General features: G+C 35.9%; 3 protein-coding genes across 4 annotated transcripts; 2 read left to right on the top strand and 1 right to left on the bottom strand.

The window, feature by feature from the left end:
• LOC141711351 (uncharacterized) lies at positions 1 to 3,185 on the top strand. 2 transcript variants are annotated; one of them, XM_074513749.1, is made up of 6 exons: positions 1 to 374; positions 786 to 881; positions 990 to 1,031; positions 1,123 to 1,252; positions 2,027 to 2,128; positions 2,243 to 3,185. In XM_074513749.1, the coding sequence occupies exons 1-6, from the start codon at positions 75 to 77 to the stop codon at positions 2,332 to 2,334; spliced, it is 762 nt and encodes a 253-aa protein (XP_074369850.1). In that variant the 5' UTR covers positions 1 to 74; the 3' UTR covers positions 2,335 to 3,185. The 2 variants fall into 2 exon arrangements, with proteins under 2 accessions (XP_074369850.1, XP_074369849.1); XM_074513748.1 differs by having other exon boundaries at positions 2,012 to 2,128.
• An 816-nt stretch (positions 3,186 to 4,001) lies between these two features.
• On the top strand, positions 4,002 to 11,804 carry LOC141711350 (pyridoxine/pyridoxamine 5'-phosphate oxidase 1, chloroplastic). Its single transcript, XM_074513747.1, has 14 exons — positions 4,002 to 4,260; positions 5,270 to 5,473; positions 5,554 to 5,592; positions 6,121 to 6,288; positions 6,379 to 6,484; positions 7,107 to 7,261; positions 7,390 to 7,632; positions 7,813 to 7,901; positions 8,726 to 8,776; positions 8,885 to 8,975; positions 9,444 to 9,548; positions 9,634 to 9,704; positions 9,988 to 10,083; positions 11,378 to 11,804. The coding sequence occupies exons 1-14, from the start codon at positions 4,096 to 4,098 to the stop codon at positions 11,442 to 11,444; spliced, it is 1,650 nt and encodes a 549-aa protein (XP_074369848.1). The 5' UTR covers positions 4,002 to 4,095; the 3' UTR covers positions 11,445 to 11,804.
• A 5,449-nt stretch (positions 11,805 to 17,253) lies between these two features.
• Positions 17,254 to 20,470, bottom strand: LOC141711349 (transport inhibitor response 1-like protein). The gene is made up of 3 exons (XM_074513746.1): positions 19,590 to 20,470; positions 18,833 to 19,328; positions 17,254 to 18,724 (listed from the first exon to the last, which is right to left on the bottom strand). The coding sequence occupies exons 1-3, from the start codon at positions 20,141 to 20,143 to the stop codon at positions 17,957 to 17,959; spliced, it is 1,818 nt and encodes a 605-aa protein (XP_074369847.1). The 5' UTR covers positions 20,144 to 20,470; the 3' UTR covers positions 17,254 to 17,956.
• Positions 20,471 to 22,363: the final 1,893 nt, after the last annotated feature.

Raw genomic sequence — 22,363 nt, 5'->3', positions numbered from 1 at the left:
CTGTGAAAAATGATTATACTGTCTCGATTATTAAACCATTTTTTCTCTCCACGTCATTCTTATTCTTACTAAAAATGATAAATTCGTTCAAATTTCTCCCCACAAGAATCTGTAAATTCGCAGCCTTGAAGAAATACTACAGTACAATGAGTAGTGAAGCTGTGATGAAAGAAACAAGAAAGCCCAAGTTGTTGTGTCTACATGGGTTCAGAACAAGTGGTCTTATACTCAAAACCCAGCTTCAAAAATGGCCTCAATCTGTTCTTGATCAGCTTGATTTGGTTTTTCCAGATGCTCCTTTTCCATCTATTGGTAAATCTGGAGTTGAGGGGTTCTTTGATCCTCCTTATTATGAGTGGTTCAACTCTAATAAGGTCAAACTCATCATTTAAGTTGTGTGTGTGCGAGAGAGATAGAGCAAGTGGGAGAGATAGAGAGAGGGGAGAGAGGGAGAGAGATAGAGGGAGTGGGATAGATAGAGAGGGGGGAGAGAGATAGATAGAGTTGTGTGTGTGAGAGAGAGAGGGGAGAGGGAGATAGATAGAGAGAGAGGGGAGAGGGAGAGATAGAGTGAGAGAGATAGAGAGAGGGAGTGGGAGAGAGAGGGGAGAGGGAGAGATAGAGTGAGAGAGAGAGAGGGAGTGGGAGAGAGAGAGGTAGAGGTAGAGGTTGTGTGTGTGTGTATGTGTGTGTGAGAGAGAGAGAGAGATAATTGTGTATTATTTGACAGAGAAGTTGTGTTTTCTAGAAATGAAGATAACCTTTCTTAATGTTTTATTTTGCAGGAATATGTGTATACTAATTTTGATGAGTCTGTTGAGTACATTGAAGAGTGTATGATTAAGCATGGACCTATTGATGGTCTTCTTGGTTTTTCGCAGGTACATTTTACTTTCTTTGTTTAGATACTTAATTTTCTGTTTAAATTTGTGTACATTCATGTTTGTTTGTGATTGAAATGTATGTGCTATGGCTGGTTTTTTATTAAGGGATCCATGTTATCAGCTGCATTGGCCGGATTACAAGCCAAGGTATGCGATACATTTTTCATTGATGTCCATTTTTTGTTTGGGAGCACTAACTTATGGCGGAGATCAGTTACGGTGTTTGAATTGTTTGTAGGGATTGGCTCTTACAAAAGTACCAAAATTAAAGTGCTTAATCATAATTAGTGGCACTAAATTGAGGAATGAAGCTTGGGCTGAGAAGGCATTCTCAAACAAAATTTGTTGCCCGTCTCTACATTTTTTAGGTACATTACATTTTTCTTTTCGATTTTGTTCTTTGGTCTATATCCGCTAATACTTATCTGATGGATAATTTTATTCGATGCAACTTAAATGATGATGTTTTAAGTTCAATGCATCCCGGATGAGGATACATATATTTTGAAAAAGGTTGATCAATTGATATTGAATACTTTAAAATTTTAAAATGAAATACATGAAACTGGATTGAGTTCGACCTTGTAATTCAGAGTTGACAGAGTGGTATTCTTTTGAGTGAATGTAAAAGACACCAGCCATGGTACAACCTGTCACCGACTTGGCCTATAAACAGTGTCTGAAGCAAATTGCGAGAACCACTAGGGACTAGCAGCCCTACCTTTTCTCAGTGTTGTAAATAGCATTAGCAGTCGTCTAGCACTTCATTCTTGTAATCCGATGTTTAAGCAACATTGAAGAACCTTAAGCGTTTCAAAGTGAGCCAGTCCTTGTGTTTAAATAGCATTAGCAACAATCTAGCGGTCGGGCACTTAGTTCTTCGAATCAGAGGTCTAAGCAACATCGAAGAATCTTAAGCGTTTTAAATTGAGCCGGTCCTTTTGGCGCTTGCGCATTTCAGATTGTCCATACGTTCGTTAGTTGTCATGTATGTTAATCAGACATAGTAATTGAAGAGTGTCCAACCTTCTCTGAGAAAATATGGCTGTATATTGTCATGAATTAGTAGCTGATTTTTGGTGTATCGCGCTTATCTTTTTAGCTTTACTGATGCTTGAATAAACAAGTCTTTTTATTTCCAGGCGAGTTGGATTTCCTTAGATCAGGTGGGGCTTTACTCCTTGAATCATTTGTAGATCCTGTGGTGATTCATCATCACGAGGGGCACGTTGTACCAAGACTAGGTATTATTTCAAAATATGTGCTGTCTGAACTCTGAAGAGATTCAAGTCCTTCTCAAAATAATGTTTGTCAAGGTTATAATATAACTATAATCAAATCGGGAATTCTTATTTCAGATGAAAAGGGTTTAGAGCTAATGCTGAGTTTCCTAAAAAAGATACAGAATGAAGTTACCAACCAGGGAATACAACAAAAAAGCTCCTTATGACACGGAAAGATGTGGATACGTAGTTAAGCTTAATTCAAAAGCCTGTGTACTGTCTTTTATCTTAGTAGATATTAACCGCATCTTGCACCATCTTCTTTGGATATCTAATAGGGTAACCTTCTGGCACTTGATTTTTCTGATTGAAGAACATCATTAAAGCGGGTAACCTTCTAGCACTTGATTTTTCTGATTGAAGAACATCATGAAAGTGGCTTAAGTTTTTTTTTTGGCATTTTGAGTCTGTTGAGGACCTTTCAGTACTTGAACAGATAATGGTCTAAGCAGAGATATTCATCACAGTGCTTTCTCTGACAATTAAAATTTTAGGGGGCGTTCGGATGCATTATTGGAATGAGAATGGGGAATGGGAATGAGGGTTGGAAAGAGAATGAAATGGAAACCAAAGGGCTATGATGGATTTGATTTTCTCATCTAAAGGGAATGAGGTTTCCATTCTACACCACTAAAGTGCTAATCCAAACACTATTACTTGATTTTGAGGTTCCGATTTCAGTTAACAGGGCACATTAACCATGAACCAAACACCCCCTCATACGTTTCATATGAGAAAAGTTCAAAGTTAGTACTGAGCTTCCTTGAAATGAGGAGAAGGAAGTTAGCAACCAGAAAACAATAGAGATGTTTAGAGGAAGCTCCTTAGATGATGGAAAGATATACAGTTCACCCCTAATCTGAAAGATTGTGCAGAATTGTATTTTCAGTCCCCCATTTCATGTGGTTCTTTAGACTTGAGGTCTTCATCTGTATAACCTCGGTGCAAATGGCCTCAAACCATTGTTCTAAAAAGCGGAAATCGGCATTATTCGATAAAGCAATTTTTTAGTGATTAATCGGATAATTAATAGAATGTATTTAATAAAATATAATAATTTATTAAACTAAATATATAAATTTAAGAAAAAAGTGCAGTGATTAATCGAATTATAAAACAAATCGACGGAGCTATTGGAGTGATTAGTCGGTAAAATCGGTGATTTTTAGAACAGGGTATGAAACTGAGGTTTGGGAGTGCTGTTGAAAACTGCTGTGTTGGTGGAAAAAGTGTTGTCAGAAAATTAGATAACTATTTGGTAACTTTTTTAATTTATGCATATTTTAATATATAATTTAGAAAAATAATATTTTTGAGAATGTTTGATGATGAAACTGATAATTACTTCTCGCAAAAGCCGAAGACATCTTTTTTCAAAAGCACGAGGGGATATATTTTTGCTAACAACAACTTTTGAACCAAAAGCGCTTTTCCGGACAGCAGTTTTTGGAACCTACATAACAACATTCTGATAGTTTTCAGCAAAAAGTTGAAGTAACCGTCTGCGACAACAATACCAAACGGAGTCTAGCTATTACACTTCTACTTATTTTTAATCTGTAATTTGTCATAAACTGGACCTTCATCACTGGATTAAACCGCCCTGAAATATATAAAGCCCTTGGCAGTGATAAACCGAAAACTCAAGCGAAATTTCATATTAAGATAGTTTTCATTTTCTAAAATGTTGTTATAATATAAAAAAATTAGGTGGCGTTGAATTAATAAAAAGTCCAAACTACAGAAAATTAACGAATTTCACATTAAAAAATTCAATATTATCCAAAACAATTAGGTGATTTCATTATTAATTTGAAAAACTAAAGATAAAATAAAGGGGGAACCAGTGTCCGCACGCAGAAACACGCAAAACTGGGTAGAAATGAAGAAAAAAGAACAGGAGGGGTGATGGTGATGGTGGTGTTAAAATGCAATTGTTATTGCGGAAATGCAAAACTATGACATGTATTAGTACTACCACTTGTTTTCTCGCTCAATTACTTCTTCTTCCCGGCTCTTCCTCCTCTTCTGCTCTCAACTCTTCTCTTCCCAAATCTCCCCCTACTTCTCTCTCCGTAATCTCTCCTCTCTCGGTAATCTCTCTCTCTCTCTCTCTCTCTCTCTCTCTCTCCCCCCCTCCCTCCCTCTCCCTCCCTCTCCCTGCCTCTCTCCCTCCCTCTCCCTCCCTCCCTCTCCCTCCCTCTCTCGCTCTCTCTAATCTCTCCCTCTCCTCTCTGTCTCTCTTTCTAATCTCTCCCTCTCTCTCTCTCTCCCTCCTCCTCTCTCTCGGTAATCTCTCTCCCCCCCTCTCTCCCTCTCTCTCTAATCTCTCCCTCTCCCGCTTGCTCTCTCCTCCCTCTGTAACTCTCTCTATCTCTCTCTCACTCACTCTCTCTCCCTCCCTCCCTCCCTCTCTCTGCACATATGTTTGTATATAGGGTTTATTATCCAATAATTACCGTCTTCGTGTGAGAAATGTGATTTATGTAGTTGAAATTGGTGATTTCGATTCAATTCAACTCGTAATTATTATTATTATTATTATCATTTTGTGAGCTCGTGATTGTTGATTTGCATTATGTTGCTTGTTTAACCATTAAAATTAATGATTCTCATTTTAAGTTCCAATTTGAGCACAAACTTATATATATTGTCTGAGTGATTCAATTGCTGCTAAGGACTATTATCAATTAGGTAAAACCTTGTAAGTCGTGGATTATGGGCGTAATCACGCTTAAATGAAGCCAAAATTAAAATGAAAACTTATCACAATTCACAAATGTTTATTATTGGTGATGAGATGGTTTTAAGTGAATTGTATTATTATGATCAATAATTTGCATTATTGTACCAGGTGAATCGTATCTGGTGTTTACAGATCTCGCGCTAAATTGGTTTTTAGCCTATAATGATTAACGACCCTGTGTGTGAGAGAGGGAGGGGGGGTGGATGGTTTCATTGCCACAAACTACAGTATTAATTTTTTGTAATTCACTTTGTCTATATGTATTATTTGGTATTTGCACTCTTTCCACACACATGTAGTATTATATCTGTGACGGTTTGATTGTCGTTAACAACTATCTATTTCTATAATTGTAGGGTTTTTTAGGTAAAACTTCCCGATTCGAAACTCGAGGTTTCTGTAGGAGTTCCGGTGGAGGGAGAGTTATGGCAAGTAGAATGGTTTCGTCACTGCAAAGTATAGAGAATTCGGATGCCATTTCTTATTTATGCCAGAAAGAAGCAGCTGAAGTTGATGAGATTCTTATGGGCCCTTTAGGCTTTAGTGTTGATCAGCTAATGGTAAGTAAATTTTTGTCTTTTGGCCTTGCTAATACGATAATCAAGTCTTTTTCTAATGATTAAGTGCTTCATATTTGTAGGAATTGGCTGGTTTAAGTGTTGCCTCAGCAATAGCAGAGGTAAGGGGTGAATGAATTTCACTTCATGTTTCCTCTTAGTTTTAATATGATAACATGAAAACGTTAAGGTAAACAAATTATAGTCCGGATATATGAGAAATAGAGAGAAAAAAAATATTTTGGTTAGTTTCATTTTTCAATCCATGCTGTGGATATTGAGTCCTTTCCAGCATAACAAGTCTTTGCGGATACATGTCATCTATTAGTACGGGTAGAGTATATTTGATGCTTAAAGTACAACTTAAAAAATTTGAGTAACTGTCACTTGATAACCTGTTATTAAATCGATACATGTTACACTAGCTGCTTTAGGTGATCTCTTCCGGATAATCAAATTCTATGTAGAGTTTGGAAATATCTGTGACACTATGTGTCATAGAAACACAGTATCTCAAATATTTTACTTTTAAGGACACCATTGTCGATTCACCGGAATCTTTGAAGTTATATGATCCTAAAGGATGCGTTATACCTTTTTTCATTAAACAGCATTGATGAATTATAACGAGATCCTTTTTTTCCCAAAAGGTCTATACAGCAGACAAATATAACAACGTACTTGTAATTTGCGGTCCCGGAAACAATGGTGGTGATGGTCTTGTTGCCGCTCGTCATCTACATCACTTTGGATATAAACCTGTTATTTGTTATCCAAAGCGCACTGCAAAGACTCTTTATACAGGTTTGGTAACTCAGGTATAGAAATTTAAAATCTCAAATTACAAATCTTATGAAATCCATTGTTTTAATTATCTTAAATGTTCATTTATTTCAATAATTTTGTAGCTCGAGTCGCTAGGAGTTTCTTTCATCCCAGTGGAAGATCTGCCTACGGAGTTATCAGATAACTTTGACGTTCTGGTGGATGCAATGTTTGGATTCTCATTTCACGGTGATTCTTCTTTCTTTATTACACGATGCATCTGTATGTATTTATTACCTTGGAATGTTTCCTGAAAATAATTTTTGGCTTCACATATCTGATTACTAAGTCGACAAGGAAATCTGAAATTATTTTAATAAATTTCGGGGAAAAAAGGGCATGTTGAAAATTAAAATAAGAAAACAAAAAACCAAAAGAAGTAAAAGGAAAAATGTCACCTATAGTATTAATATGTAAAGCGAGCCCTAGTTTATTGTTTTTACACTCTGGTCCATGTCTTGCAACGAGGCCAAAGATTGTTGTTGTGTTCAAGTTAATCCATTTAATTTGAGACGCTCACTCTCTTTTTTATAGTGATCTATATGTAAACTTATTATGATTGCAACCTTACTCTAGTTGGATTTTTCTTGGTTGAAATTATTAATTATCTCATATATCAACTTAAATGATCTGTTGTGCCAGAGTTGCTATACTGTGATGGAAAACTAATACTATATGCAGCCAAAATAAAAATATTGCTATTAGGGCTTCGTACAAAATACAAATTAAGTTGCTTTCAGTACAAGATACACATGGGCACCTTTCTTAGTAGTTTTTATTTCATTAGACCTTATTGTTATCTAATTTTTAGGTACCCCGCGTCCACCTTTCGATGGGCTGATCCATAGGCTGGTGCATCAACGAACTGTAGGTCATGGTTCACCTGTTATTTCTATAGATATTCCATCTGGTTGGCATGTCGAAGATGGAGATATTACAGGGGAAGGCATAAAACCTGACATGTTGGTGAGTCTTTGAGGAATTTATTTAGTATTTATAGTCAACATTTTTTAACGTTTAGACTATTTCTGTTAGTACTCATATGGATAAAAGTTTACAATTATTGTTTTAAGTGTATCATGTCCTTTCTTTAGGTTTCCTTAACTGCTCCAAAGCTCTGTGCAAAAAAATTTGAGGGAATGCACCACTTTCTTGGCGGGAGGTTTGTCCCTCCTTTGATTATCAACAAATTCAACCTAAAGCTACCCCCATATCCTGGCACTTCTATGTGTGTTCGGATGGGTAAAGCCCTCAATGTAGACATATCAGCTTTAAGAGAGAACTATATTTCTCCAGAGTTTCGTGAGGACCAAGTGGAGGCTGACCCTTTTGATCAGGTAGATCTATGTAAACGGTAATTTATCTTTACCGTCTCTAACAGTAAATGGTGCCCCTTCTCGTGATGTACAGCAAATTTCATCTAAATATTAGCTGCTATAATCTTTTCTAAAACTGCAAATTATTTGAAAGCATCTTCGTTGCTTCAGTATTGAAACACTCAATTCTCATTTTTACAGTTCAAGAAATGGTTTGATGATGCAGTGGCAGCTAGCTTAAAAGAACCAAATGCCATGGCATTGTCCACTGCTGGGAAAGATGGCAGACCGTAAGTATTTCTTTTTTTCTGATTTTTTTTTGTGTGAAAAGTGTCTTAATTGAAGATCAATTCCCAGGAAGTCGACACCAGACTAGCAGTCCTTTACGTTGCCTTCTATAGTTTTCATATCGAAACTTTTGTTCCTTTTAAAAGCATCATTTATGGTCTATGGTCCTTTCTTGTGATGAGACGTACTTTTTTTAAATAATATTACATTGATAACTATTAAAGAAGGTTAAGTCATTGTCGCCCCTCCCCCCAAAAAAAACCCAATCCTCAATCTACTCAATGACTGATGTAATTACTCTCTTTTCTCTTCATGTCAATAACTCTCTCGAGGTTCACTCTCCTTCGCTCCTGAATTCTCTTTAATCTAGTGAAAAGGAATCTTGATCCTAGAAAATCATCATGTGACAAGTTAGGATTAAGTACCTTCCTGGCGACATTGCAGAAATTGAACAACATATATGTTCTTCAGCAGAAACCTGCATTGCTTTAGTGCTATATTTGAACATGTTGCAAGAAAAAGCTTTTAGGCCTCGAGGCAAACAGAAAGGTGACAGTCTGTGACTGCAGGGGTTATAAGAGGCCTGTAATTGATCATAACCAAACAACTTAATTTTGTTAAAAAAAGAGTAGTTGTACGCTCATTGCGATTGGAAATCAGACGGTGTCTTGACGATGGCTATTACAGTTGGTGAATTGTAATGAAGACCGCAGACATTTTGAGCAATGTATTAATTTGTCAACATCTCTAGCTCCCCTGTTGTGCAGGTGATTGCTAGTCGTTCTAATAGAAGCCACTTACCTTATCTTTTATCTTTTTGCTGCAGTTCTTCTCGAATGGTATTGCTGAAAGGTTTTGATAAGGATGGCTTTGTCTGGTTAGTCATCTGTTGTAGCTTGTATAATGGAATTAGATTAAAGTTTTAAGTAGCTTAATTATATTACTCAGTATCTTTGTTTAGTAAACAACTACTGTTTATATGCAGGTATACTAATTACGGAAGCCAAAAGGCTCGTGAATTATCTGAAAATCCTCATGCGGCACTTCTTTTTTACTGGGATGGTTTAAACCGTCAGGTAAATTTCTAGTGTTCAGCTGGAGACCGTAATGCATAAGAAGCAATGGCTCCCTACGCTTTAGACTCGTGTATACTTTCTTATGAAATTTTTGTACCCCTGTTAAAATTATTTATTATGATCCTTGCACTTTGCAATACTTCCAGATTGGATTTGTTGAATCAATACCGTGATACTTGTATGCTGGGTAGGCTGGATACTAAAGATAGAAGAGCTTTATCTAAAAATGTTAGTAAAATAGATCTCCAAAATATGTGAAAAATGTAAATATGTTTCCCAAAAATGTTTAGTACAAAAGTCACATTGGAACGCCAAACAGTAAGCTAGAAAACTTTTGTGTAAAATTTTATTCACTTAATTCTTTCATAGAAAAATTCAACCTCGTATGTCATCTAGTGTAAGTAGAATCAACTTCGCAACTCTTCTTTTTAAATGGATTTTAAATCGAGAACGCTACTCTTTTTCCAGGTGAGAGTAGAAGGTTCGGTGCAGAAGGTTTCTGATGAGGAATCTGAACAGTACTTTCATAGCCGTCCTCGTGGAAGTCAAATTGGGGCTATAGTTAGTAAGCAGGTATTGCTAATTCCATTTTGTGTAAATATAGTGTGTCCACCAATAGCAGTCACATCACATCTTAGTCTTGTTAAATATATTTCAGAGCTCAGTGATTCCTGGACGGGATGTTCTCCAGCAATATCACAAAGAACTAGAAGAAAAATTTTCTGACGGGTCAGCAACTAAATTCTCTGATCTTGTGTGGCTTGCTAACGGCATTTATTTTACAAGGCTTACTAACCAACTTTAGTTCAAGAAAAATAGCGACATTTTTAGATATTAGTTTCTTAGAAGTAGTGTAGAATGTAGATCCACATCGAGTTATTGCTAAAAATATTTCCACTCAGTTCTGGTTCTGATTTCTTATGTTTCAAGTGAAGAACAATTTCATAATGGTATTTAGATTCAATTTGAATTTCAAACTGTCTATTTAACAATGTATGTTGTTTATGTGCAGTAGTACGATTCCCAAACCAAAACATTGGGGGGGATACCGGCTTAAACCGAAGGCTTTTGAGTTCTGGCAAGGACAGCAATCTCGCTTGCATGATAGGTATTCCCGGATGTCTTCTATTTTATTCGTCTCATACTTGTGTATGTTATATCCCATCTGATCTGTTTTTATCCAACCATTTTATGAAATTAATTTTATAAGAGAAGTGGGCAGGGCTATGTAATTTGAATCGAAGAATTTGATAATATGGGCTCAAGTTAAGTTGAAGTTAATTTTGAGTTCCCGCTGAAACAAGCATTTTCGCTCATTAAGGAATTTGAGTCGACTTGAGTTTTTAATGAGCTCGACTTAACTGGCCCAAACTTGATTATATTCACATGGAATGTAATGGGTCGGGCTGGACTTAGTAATATTGGGTTAGGGATTAACTTTGAATTTTGAGTAGCTCGAACTCGACATGTTTCATATATGAGCCGAACTAGAACCATCTCAACTTAATAAGATGAACCTCGAAATCAATAATCAAAAACTCAACTCATGTTTCACAGGCTAAAGTAAGGACATTTTACATCAAATGTTGATTGTGATTGAACTAGATTTTAGGGCCATGTTTGTTAAATAATACCTCTTCCAACCAAGAATTAGACTCTAGGACCATGTGGAGGGGATTAAATGATACCTCTTCCAACCAAGTATTAGAGTGGATTATAAATTTATAATCCTATCCCCTATTCTAACATAACAAACATGAGATAGGAATAATTTAAAGGATTATAATCCTTGGATTAGGGGGGGGGGGGTTTACAAAACAAACATGGGATTGGAAAATTTAAAGGATAATAATCTTATCCTATACTTAATACTATGAAACAAACATGGCCTAGGGTTATGCTTGTATAGAAGCTGGCATAGATTTAACTGCAAAAGAGAGTTATAAAATTATGGAGAAAAGAAAGGAGGATCACAAACCTATAATTACCTGACAAAAGTGTGTAATAACTGTCTTTCAAAGAGAATCACAGATCCCTATATTACAATTACATGTCTTGAGCTTTTTTCATCATTGTGAATTCCGGTATGAAATTCGTGAAAACTGAAAATTTAAGTTGCTAGATCGTTGGCATGGCTGCATGAGATTTCGTAGTGTTGAACGGTGTCTTAGGGCTTGTACCCCCAAATGATGTACATCTTAGCACTGTAAAATATGCATAGATATTAGACAAATATGATTTCGGATCTGCTTTGACATGCACTATATAATAATATCATACCTGAACATTGAGATTTTAGTTCTAGGAATGAGCTGCTAAGTTCCATTTCATCAAACAATCAAGAAAAAGACCATCTAAATTATTTGTTTTGGGATTTTGTTGGGTGTCATCACTATCAACAGGTTACGTTATTCTCCAGAAGAGATCGACGGGAGAATGGTGTGGAAGCTTGATAGGCTGGCTCCCTGACTAGCATCTACGTCTTCTTCATTGTGAAAAATTACTGCAGAACCGTTCAATTCTCTTCTGCTGATTGCACGGTCATTATATCTTTCGTACATGGAAGTATACAATTTGTTTTCTGGTCATGAATGATTTGAAAGAGAAGCTAGGAAAATAAAAAATCTGAAGCTATGCTGAGCAACGGGCATGATCACCTCTCCATTGTAACTCAACAGATGTACTTTAATTTTTCTATAGTACTGTTAAAAGTTGGTCAAACTGTTTCAGTTTCTGATTTAAATATTACAACCATGTGATAGATAAGACCGAATTATACATGAAAATTATTATTATTATTTTTAGTATTATTATTATTATTATTATAAATTATACCAGATATATATACTTTAGAATTCGAGTTAGTTTTCCAGTATAGTTCTAGTCTAGTTAGTTTTCCTGTATAGTTCTAGTCTAGTATCGGCCCTGCCGGTATCTTCTGAACGTGTTGTGTTGATCAAAAGGCCGTCAAAATCAAACAGGAAAGGCAAGTGTTATGTGGCTGCAGACTTTGATGTGTTTTGTATCCGTTTGAAAGTGTGACAATATTCGATTTAGATGGTATTTTTCTTCAATATCTACATGTTTGATAGGCTCTTCTGTGAAAGAAACACGAGCAAAGTAATAGTTATTTGCTCTCAAAAATGTGTTTGACCACTTCCAAAGCTATACATCTTTTTCAACATATATTATATGTATGGTCATCACTCATCACTCCACTTTCTTTTAGTTTGGCAGAAGATGACAGCACGTCAGGAGCCAACATCCCCACCACTTTCATCCATACTGTTTTGAATATCCACTTTCAAAAGCTCTCTTTATCACTTCATATTTTTATTTAATAATATAATAGATTTATTATTTGTAAAAATGGCTTCTACGATCGGTGGATTAAAGAAGATAGGCTCTTTTGAGGATGAAGTTTCATTTTAATTTTGATATGTTTTGTTCAAAATCTTATACATCACGGCACCACGAGTTAAAAATATAAAATAATTAATAAATAAGTTAAAAATACAAAATTATTAATATCAAAGTGTATAAGTATAAAAAATACACTTAAATATTAGATTATAAATTTATACTAGATAAATCAACAAACATATCATTCTTCAAAAAGAAATTTAAAACAATTTTGTTTGAGAAATATCATACATTCAAATTCATAGCCATTAAGAATTAAGGACAATGATTAGAAGAGTCTTTTGTGCAATTATGCTCTACCTCCCCCTAAATTATTATTTACAAAAGATTTAACATATATCCAACTTTATCTCTCATTCTTCTGTCCAATCAAATGAATGCATCTACAATAGCTCATGGCCCATAATGTAAGGTTGGTCTTTGAAGGCTGTGTTTGGATGGATAATAAGACTAAAGTGATGAAACTATTTGACAATTATTTCAATAGGTGTGAATTCAAAACAAATGAAGATCATTTACTTAGCTATCACTCTTTTAAAGTGGCCAAAGGAAAACTGTTAATGGAGGATGACTAAATTACTATCTACTGATCATGAATATGACCATTCAACAGATTCTTGATGAGTATTTATATAAAGAGATACTATACTAATTATTAATACTAGTAACAATTTGAAAAATTCCAAAAAATATTTTTTCCGGATAAAATGAAAATTGGATTCATGACACCAAAAAAAAGATTCATATGAGACTAGATCATTAATATGGATCAAAATATTTTAACTTCACAAAGAAAGAATGTACAAAGCATTACATGCCAATTTTTTTCCCATTTTTCATAGTAAACTCACACATATCTCAACCTATGTAGTTCAAGCACTACATTACACAGGCATATGTAGGAGTCAAATTCCTGACTTTCCACAATAGATACAAAGACTCAACCACTGCATTAACGCTTCGAACAACTTTTGTATGATCCATATCATGTACATCATTATATAAATTACAAAGTTTAACAAATTTACAACTTAATTTATATAGATTATTAATTTATTATATTTAAAATTTACATAGTTAAATTGCTTAACCCTTTTTAAAAAAAATTATCAGTTATATCTTGTTAATTTAAAAAACTTACCTACGATCACTACAAGAAAACAGGACAAAACCGACCGTAAAAAACGGTCGTTTAAGAGGCAAAGCGGTCGGTTAAAAGGGTTATAACCGACCACAGGGCGTGGTCGGTTATAACTTTTGGTCGGGTTTAACTCTCGTAATCGACTAACACTGTGGTCGGTTAAGTGCCTGGGCATTTTACTGAAATGTGAGGTCACTGTGTACACGTGTGCACACGTGTCAGCACGTCACTGAGTCATAACCGACCATTGGTGGTCGGTTATGCCTATTTTTAAAAAGTTGACTAGAACTAGAGGTGGCCAAACGTGCGGGTTCGAACCGCTCATTCGGGACCGGCTCGTACGGAAACCGTAAAATATTCGGGTCGGTTCAAACCCGCACAACCCGCCAAAAGAAGCGAACCGAATACGAATTTAATTTTAAAAAACCGGGACCGACACTAACACGCACGAGCCCGCACATGCGAAACCCGCACGAGCCGCACGAACTATGCAGACCGCATAACCCGCACAGCCCGCACGAGTGTGCGTCACGCACTGTAGAACAAATATTTAATGTATTTTTTTTAATGTTTTAATATTATTTGATTTGTAATTTTTTTAATGTTTGATACGGTTTGTTCCATTTTTTTAGAGAGGAGACCTCTCACATCATTTGTAATTTTTTTAATTAATAAAATTTATAAGAGGTACCGTCCTCTTTTTAACCAAAAACTTAAAATAAAAAAATTATTAAGTGTTACATTTTATTAATTATATTATGAGCTTATATTTTAATAAATATTGATATACTAATTTCGAATAAATTATGTAAATAATTTCGAGTTTTCTCACACATTTAATTAAAAAAACAGATTATGTGACATGATGGATAGGGATGCATTTATTCGGCCCGGGGAGATGATGAGCTTATATGTCACATGGACAGCAGATGTCAGCAGACAGCAGATATAAATAAAATCAATTCAAGTGTCAAGCCCGTGAACCCGTGAGCTTTCAGCCCGTGAACCGAGTAACCCGCCAACCCATGAACCGCCTGGCACGCACACGACTTCAGTGCCGAATCCGAGTTACTTCCTTTAAGTTCACGCACAGCACGGCCCGATTCGGTCAGTTCAGTGTCCAGGTTTCCCGGTTACAACCCGCTTCCAACCCGGCCCGGACCGCCCGACCCGCACGGTTGGCCACCTCTAACTGGAACTCATAACCGACCGTGATCAAATTCTGCATATCGGTCGGTTTTACACCAGAAGCTGACTTAAATGTCATAAACGACCGTCCTAAAACCGACCACCCTTTAAAGGAGACGGTCGGTTTTATGAAAAAGGTGGTCGGTTATGTCACCTGACGGTCGATTTTCTGATTTTTGTAATGGTCAAAAGTGGTCGGTTATGTCTATTGTCGGTCGGTTTTAAGGTCTGATTTTAAAAAAAAATTGCAGGTTTTTCTGCAGTACCTATACAAAACCAAATTAAACAACCGAACAACCAAACAATATTCACAACCAAACAATATTCACGACCAAATCTCCAATTCAATCAATAACCTATACTACTCAAAATCATTCCACCAAACTAGTAAATTTAATGATTAAATAATAGTAATTAAATCCAACGAAATCATTTATAAACTCCGATAACCGGAGGATCAAACCATATAACCGACCACTGACGTCGGTCGGTTTTAAGGTGACCAAATCGACGTCGGTCGGTTATGTCTGGTCGATTTTACCCTGTTTTCTTGTAGTGTATATCGTTCATCAAAAAGGATCATACAAATATTCTACATATCTGTGATAAGATTTATATACATATGGTGAGGTCAAATAGATAAAAAGGAAGGATATATTTTCTCTCTCTATCGAGGATGAAAGAATTAAGGAATTATTAATTAAGTGTATAAAAGTGACAAGCATTAAAAGCCACTAAAATGAAATCAGAAAGTGCAGCAGAAAAGGTGAACACAAAAGACATAGATATAGCAATTAATTAAAAACTAATAATGGGAAAAAGTAGAGAAGTGGAGCATCACTTGCTAGTAATTAAGCATTATTTACTGCTTAAACTCTTGCTTACTTCATCCACTGATTTGCCTCAACAGACTCTCCGCAAAAGGGCATAACTCATATTTTCACGTACTCCCTCGGTGCCATTCATCGTGGCCACATTTCCTACTCTGTCTATCCTAAAACTATTGTCCACTTTAAATTAATATGGTAATTTAAGTGTTTGTTATGTTAATGTTTTAGAAAAGTAATACAATTTTTTGGTAACTATCGATTTGTTTAATATGATTGAATAAAAGGTGGAAATATGATCGGTGACAGAATAAGCGAGACCTGATTAAGATGACAAACTAATGGCTGTATATAGAACGAAATGCTGATGGATAGTTCAAATTATTGTTGTATACTGGTGTTCTAAAAATTCTTGATAAATCCCCGATTCACCCGATTAATCTCCTACAAAGTATTCGACCGATTCAATCTTTGAAATCCGATTAATTTTTACGAATTTTTCTTTATTGGAGTATATATAATTATTTATTAAAATTAAACTACTATATTAATTTAATTATGAATAAGTACAGAAATTATGATATAATAAATATATATTTGTAAATAAATAACTAATATAATGATAATAATACATTAAATATAATTTAATATTATAATACATCCGATTTTTACTCCGATTAATTTTTCTGATTAATCCTCGATTTTAAATTAATCCTAAATTGGTAGTTCGACCGATCTTCGCCGATTCCCGATTTTTACAACACTAATACTAGAATAGAAATAGTTATGAAGCCACAATAATATCCCAAGGTTGGCAAGAGCCAAGAAGAATATGAAAGATTAGGATTTGGCCACTCATGACTCACCAACAAATGGTTAGACAAGAAAGGAAAAGCAAAGCTTGCTTCCCATCAACAATTCAATCTGTATATTCAGATCCCACTTGCATTTATAACCTTTGCTTTTACCACTCTTGACATTCCCCATCTGTTTTTATTACTACCTCCCCATTTTCATACAAGACAAGTGCTTGACAGAGGTTTGAGCTGCCCTCTCCACAAGGCAAATACAAGATTATGACTAATCATACAGTATGATGAGCCTTTACCTCAGGAGTATGACATCTCATACCAGTATTAGTACACAACTTCATGCAAGCATATACAGAAATGCGCAGTATACATACATTATACAATACTACAAACCATGCTGGCGAGGACGGTAGAAATCTATCCAGATCACCGCGATTATATGCACTTTTCTTTTTATAAACATATGATGCTAGCTAAAAAGATCGAAATCTATCCAGATCAACACAATTATATGCACCATACTTTTCATAATCACAGGCTTCTCCTTCATTTAAGATGGGGGTGGGGGTGAGGGAGAGTTATCCACACTGCCTGAAAAGTTTCGGAAAATCTCATCACCTAACAAATGGAACCCACATAGTGGAAAAAGGAAGGGCCCTGAATTTTGTACTTGTATGATGCTTTCTATACATTATTAATGGTCCTCACTATCAAACTGATTATTCCAACATTTAATGGAAAAGGGAGGGGAGACACATACATACAGTCACATTAATACACATTGTCCAGATATGCATATTTGGGACTATTAGCATCACATTTCTAACAAATAAAAATAACATGCCAGGAGAGTACTACCAACAGCAAAAAGTAGGCAGAAACAAACATTAGAAAAAGGAAGGCTAGATAGAAGAGAATGCATCATCAAAGTTCTCACCTGCTACAACTTATAATCTGAAAACTAATATTTAAACCAACAAGGAGGCATCACACTACTTCACCTGCTACAATTTAGAATCTGAAAACTAGTGTTTGAGCCAATAAACAGACTTAATTAGGGATCACTATACCATTCTAACCTTGTATGCTTCGATGAATAGACCAGTATAGACCAAAACCACAGGTGTGATCATCTGCACTATGTCGGGATTCAAAACTAATCAACTTCCGCCCTTTGATGACATACATGTACAACAACATATGTGTAACCCGCCTGGCCTGGAGCAGTAAGGCAACTCAACAAGCCTTCCCCTAGGTATCCTCGGAGCCTTCTTTTATTAAATGAATATTGAAAAACAAAATGTAGCTAAGAAATTTGAATTGTACCAATACAACAACAATGGATTCCTCAAACGAAATCAAGATAACACCTCATTCTGACCGTTGTTCACAGGACCTGTGCCATCCAAACGATTTTTTGGGCTTCACTGTTTATTGTCATTCGATAACCCATGTATGGACACAAGGTCCGCCACCGCTTAAAGGCATTTAAGGCATGTTAGAGAAAAAAGTAGAGATTTTTGGATCAATACACCTCCTTGCAGAGAAGAGCCGATCCCGAACAGCTGAAACATTACAAATCCTGCAGAATCAGAGGATATTCACGAATTTTGGTGCATCAGCCCTGGGACCTTCAAGTGACCTATACAAGTACAATGTGTCCACAAGATCAGAATTCTCCCCTTCTTGTATAGACTGATTCCATCTAAATACTTCCACAATCACCCGAGGAACTTGTTGGGCTATCTCCCTGCAACCCTGGCTAGTTACCCTGCAAGTTGACATCCAAAGGAACCTCATATTGTGATAGTGATGCAAACCAGATCGCAAAGCTTCATCTCCAAAAGGGCAATCCCTGATCTCAAGCTTCTCCAATTTAGAGCAACCCTCAAGCACGTATTTCAGTCCCATGTCACTGTCTCCCGCGAAAGCAAATGACAATGTCCGAACCAGTTTCCCATATTGTCCGATATAACTGAAAGCCCTATCAGTAAGTAAACCAGAAACAGCTAACCTTGTAAGCTTCTTACAATTCTTCACAATTGCTCCAAACCCCTCGTCCATTGGTTCTCCAGTACTACGGTCCGGGCGGTATCGCCCAATAATACAAAGTCGGAAAACTTCAAGATCTGGACAGTTAGTAGACATGGATATCACAGCTGCATTAGTCATCTGCTGACAGAAATACAAAATTGACTGCAATTTCTTGCACCCTTCAGAAATAGCTTGAAGACCCACGTCAGAAACAGGACCATCATTAACCTCCGAAGCATCTAAAGGAAATACCCGAAGCTCTCGAAGATCCTTACATGTAGCAGCTACTGCTTGTAATCCTTCATCGCATATAGAATCCAGTACCTGAACACCAAAAGTTTCTTAGGATTAAAATTGAATAAACATATACAAACCAATATAAACGTAAAAATAAAGATTGAAGAGCTCAATTGTAGATGCTTTATTGGGTACCCAAAAAATCTGGAGTTTATGGCAATTTCTTATGACTGGCTTGAGTTCAGCTGCAGTGATGTTTGCATAGCTAAAGTTAAGAGAAGTGATGTTAGCACAGACTGGATACACTGCAGGTAGATAATCTGGTACAGTTTCCCTAAACCCAGAAAGGCAAACCAATGATCTGCAAGCAGCAAAGGCAGATACAAGATCCGGCTCCGGTTCAGCAGGATTCTCCGAAGGACTGAATGAGCCAGTCCCCAAATGAGTCAATTGCGGGGCACGGACCATCAATCGATGAAGCTGATCTAGTGTAACATACCTGTTCACTCTAAGTTTTTTCAAAGCCGGCGACTTCGCAACTATATTCTCCAATGCCTCAAAATTTATAGGACATTCAACACAATCAAAAATCAGAGACTCAAGACAAGTTCCACTCTCCGGGAAACAAGAAAGCCAATCCACTTCATCATCCGATACCTCGGCCTCAATTAGATCAAAAACTTGAAGTTGCCTAAAGTAAAACAACTCCATCAATTACAACATTAAAATAACTTAACCTCAACACATTTACAGAGTATCAATCAACCATTACCATTTCACACCTTTAAGAACAACATTATACAAACCAAATCAATAATTCACAACAATAACAGATCTAAACGCAAATCAATATCAAACTTAAGCAACTAAAATGAACAACAAAACACATCATAATCCACAATTAATATTAACAGATCTAAAAAACATTCGATATCGAACTTAATAAACTCACTTGCACTTAGAAGCAACAACAGCAAGACCAGTAGTACCGAACCCTTCACAACAAACAAGCACAAGCTCCTTAAAATTCACAAACGAATGAGCCATTACCGAGAGATCATCATCCGTAACACTCATCCGTTTCAAATAAAGTTTTTCGAGTCCACAATAAGCATTGATCATTTCCATAACCCACGGTTCAAAGTGAGCGCCCCAATCCGGAGGCATCAAACTAAAATCAGCAAACCTTGGTTTCCCCTTTAATACCACGGACCGGACTCGCTTAAACCGGTCCGTGGCTCGTCTCGGCGAGACCGAGTAACAATTACCGATATAGAGTTCCGATCTAGTGAGTGCTTCTGCACGGTACCATGATTTACACACTAACGACACGGCGTTCCGGTCTCGCCGTGACGTTAGGAAAATAAGCACGTTTTCTAGGACGTTCTCGAGGACTTGATCTGGATATGGAGATAAGTAGTCGGTGGTGGTGCGGATGTTGACGACGGCGGCGGCGGCGGCGGCGGCGAGATCCGCGTCGTCTTCTGACATTTGAGCTTCACTCATGTGATTAGGGTTATGAATCTAGGTCTAATTTATATAATTCAGACACGAGTATAGATACATAAATCTGTATGTATATACGAAGAGAGAGAGAGAGAGGAGAGAGAGAAGAGAGATTGGAGAATCTGATTGTTTTTTAGATCACAGGCATAAGAGGAATCAAAAGAGATTTTTATACATCTGAGACAGAGAGAGAGATAGATATAGAGAGAGAGAGAGATTGGGAGAGATTGAGAGGGAGAGAGGAGAGACTAGAGAGAGAGAGTGAGAGAGATGAGAAGGAGAGAGATGCAACTAGTTGAACTGTGTTGTGTAGTAAGTGAGAGAGAGTGTATGTATAATGTAAGTATAGGTGTGTACTGTACACATTACATACTCAGCTGTCTATGTCCATCACTCTACAGATCAATCTCTTTCTAATTTATTTTATTTTATTGTTTTAGATTTAATAAATAAAAAATGACTGGTAGAAAGATTAATATGTATTATCTGTCCGAAAAGATTCGGTATGCCTCCTCGCAGTGTCTATAGGTCTGATAAATTAATACTCCCTCCGTCCCAATATACGTTGCCTAATTTGACTTTCGGTACTGTTCACGGTAAGCGATTGACTACTAATTTACGTATAATCTATAATATCAAACATAGTCATGAGTGATCTCGTTGGATTCGTATTTATCAGTACTTTAATACAGTGAAATTTTTAAATTTATACTAATACGAATTTAAAGATATTAACGATCAAAAGTGTGCATTGGCAAACGTGTCCAACACAAAGAGGAAACGTTTTTAGGGACGAAGGGAGTACCGGTGCTTTTTGAAAAAAAGGTGATGATGGCATAAATACAGGGGAGGATAAGCCTCCATCGTGGCCGAATTTATGTTGTACATAAATTTTGAACAATGTTTTCCAGAATTTTAAGTACTAGCTTTGTATGTATGGGATTGATTATCATTTCTTTATATAATTTTTTTAAATATTTATTCTCTATTCAATTAATTTTTAATAATATTAATTTTATTTTGTAAATAAATTTTATGTTTTTCATGAAAAATGTAATTTTTTAAAAATTATACTTTTTGTACTTATATATTTAGTTATTATTATGTTTTTATTATTGTATTTGATATTAATAACCTAAATATAACTTACGTGTTATAATTTATTTTATTTCTTTCATTATTTGATTTTTTTCACATTATAAATTTTTAAATAGAATATTTTAATCATATTATATATTGTGTTTACGTAATTATTTTTTATTTATATATATATTTTTTTAAACTTGTGGAGTTTGATAAAAAAAATTAAAAAGTTGTTTAGAATTTGCATCTTGCGGCGTTTATAATAATATTTTACAATTTTTTTGTATTTCTTCCTAATTTGTAGGGAAATTATGAATAGTACCCTCTTTGTTTTGCTTTTCTAAGTGTTACCATTTGACATTGACTTGTAAGTTGTACTAGGGGTGAGCGCGGTGCGGGCGGCGCGGTTTTTTCCTCAAAGCGTAAATCAAACCGCACATGTGGTTTGCTCAAATTTTCAAACCGCAACCGCACCGTGTACACTCGAAAACCGCATAAATCACACCACGAAAATGCGGTGCGGTGTGGTGAGGTTCACTGCGGTTTATACTTTACAAGTTCAAAAAAAATTAATTAAATACAAAACTTAAATTTAATCAAATTTTCGAAAAAAGTTTTAGTCAATCAGAATGCAACATCTTAGTTCACTAGTATAATTACTTGGATTTTGGTTTTCCTAGTGAAGAAATACTAACAAGAGATTGTGTAGTCTCTTTTTTATTTGTCAGAAGATCGTGTGGTCCATTTGAATTCCTTAATGAATTTAACATATAATTCTAACTAATAAGGATGCTATGGCCATCTGGTGAAATTCAGTTTAACTAAGAATATAAAATGGTTCTTTATATTACCCGATAGGAATATAAGTGTGTTTATATATATATATATTAAATAATGCGGTGCGGTTTTAACCGCATTTCAGAAATTTAAAACCACAACCCGCACCGCACCGCGCGGTTTATTAAAAATTCAAACCGCAACCGCACCACAAAAATTAAAAATCGCATTTTGCGGTGTAGTTTGGTGCGGTGCAGACGTTTTTTGCGGTTTTCTGCTCACCCTTGAGTTGTACCATTGTATATAGGATCCATCCATCTAATAGCACTGTGTGTACAAACGTTAAAGGAACGTTATAAA

Source organism: Apium graveolens, chromosome 3 (genome assembly GCF_009905375.1).
Source record: "Apium graveolens cultivar Ventura chromosome 3, ASM990537v1, whole genome shotgun sequence".
In the NCBI taxonomy this organism is placed as follows: Eukaryota; Viridiplantae; Streptophyta; class Magnoliopsida; order Apiales; family Apiaceae; genus Apium; species Apium graveolens.
Note: the sequence above shows the minus strand (reverse complement) of the source record. Positions and strands in the feature narration are given on the sequence as shown.

Bases quoted from the DNA above. Each gene is read 5' to 3' on its own strand.
- LOC141711351 (XM_074513748.1), top strand. From the start codon at position 75: ATGATAAATTCGTTCAAATTTCTCCCCACAAGAATCTGTAAATTCGCA. The intron at 882-989 runs GTACATTTTACT...TTTTTTATTAAG, and splicing joins GTCTTCTTGGTTTTTCGCAG to GGATCCATGTTATCAGCTGC. The intron at 1,032-1,122 runs GTATGCGATACA...AATTGTTTGTAG, and splicing joins TGGCCGGATTACAAGCCAAG to GGATTGGCTCTTACAAAAGT.
- LOC141711350 (XM_074513747.1), top strand. From the start codon at position 4,096: ATGCAATTGTTATTGCGGAAATGCAAAACTATGACATGTATTAGTACT. The intron at 5,474-5,553 runs GTAAGTAAATTT...TCATATTTGTAG, and splicing joins TTAGTGTTGATCAGCTAATG to GAATTGGCTGGTTTAAGTGT. The intron at 9,549-9,633 runs GTATTGCTAATT...AATATATTTCAG, and splicing joins GGGCTATAGTTAGTAAGCAG to AGCTCAGTGATTCCTGGACG.
- LOC141711349 (XM_074513746.1), bottom strand. From the start codon at position 20,143: ATGAGTGAAGCTCAAATGTCAGAAGACGACGCGGATCTCGCCGCCGCC. The intron at 19,329-19,589 runs GTGAGTTTATTA...GTTTTACTTTAG, and splicing joins GTTGTTGCTTCTAAGTGCAA to GCAACTTCAAGTTTTTGATC. The intron at 18,725-18,832 runs GTACCCAATAAA...TTTGGTGTTCAG, and splicing joins ATAAACTCCAGATTTTTTGG to GTACTGGATTCTATATGCGA.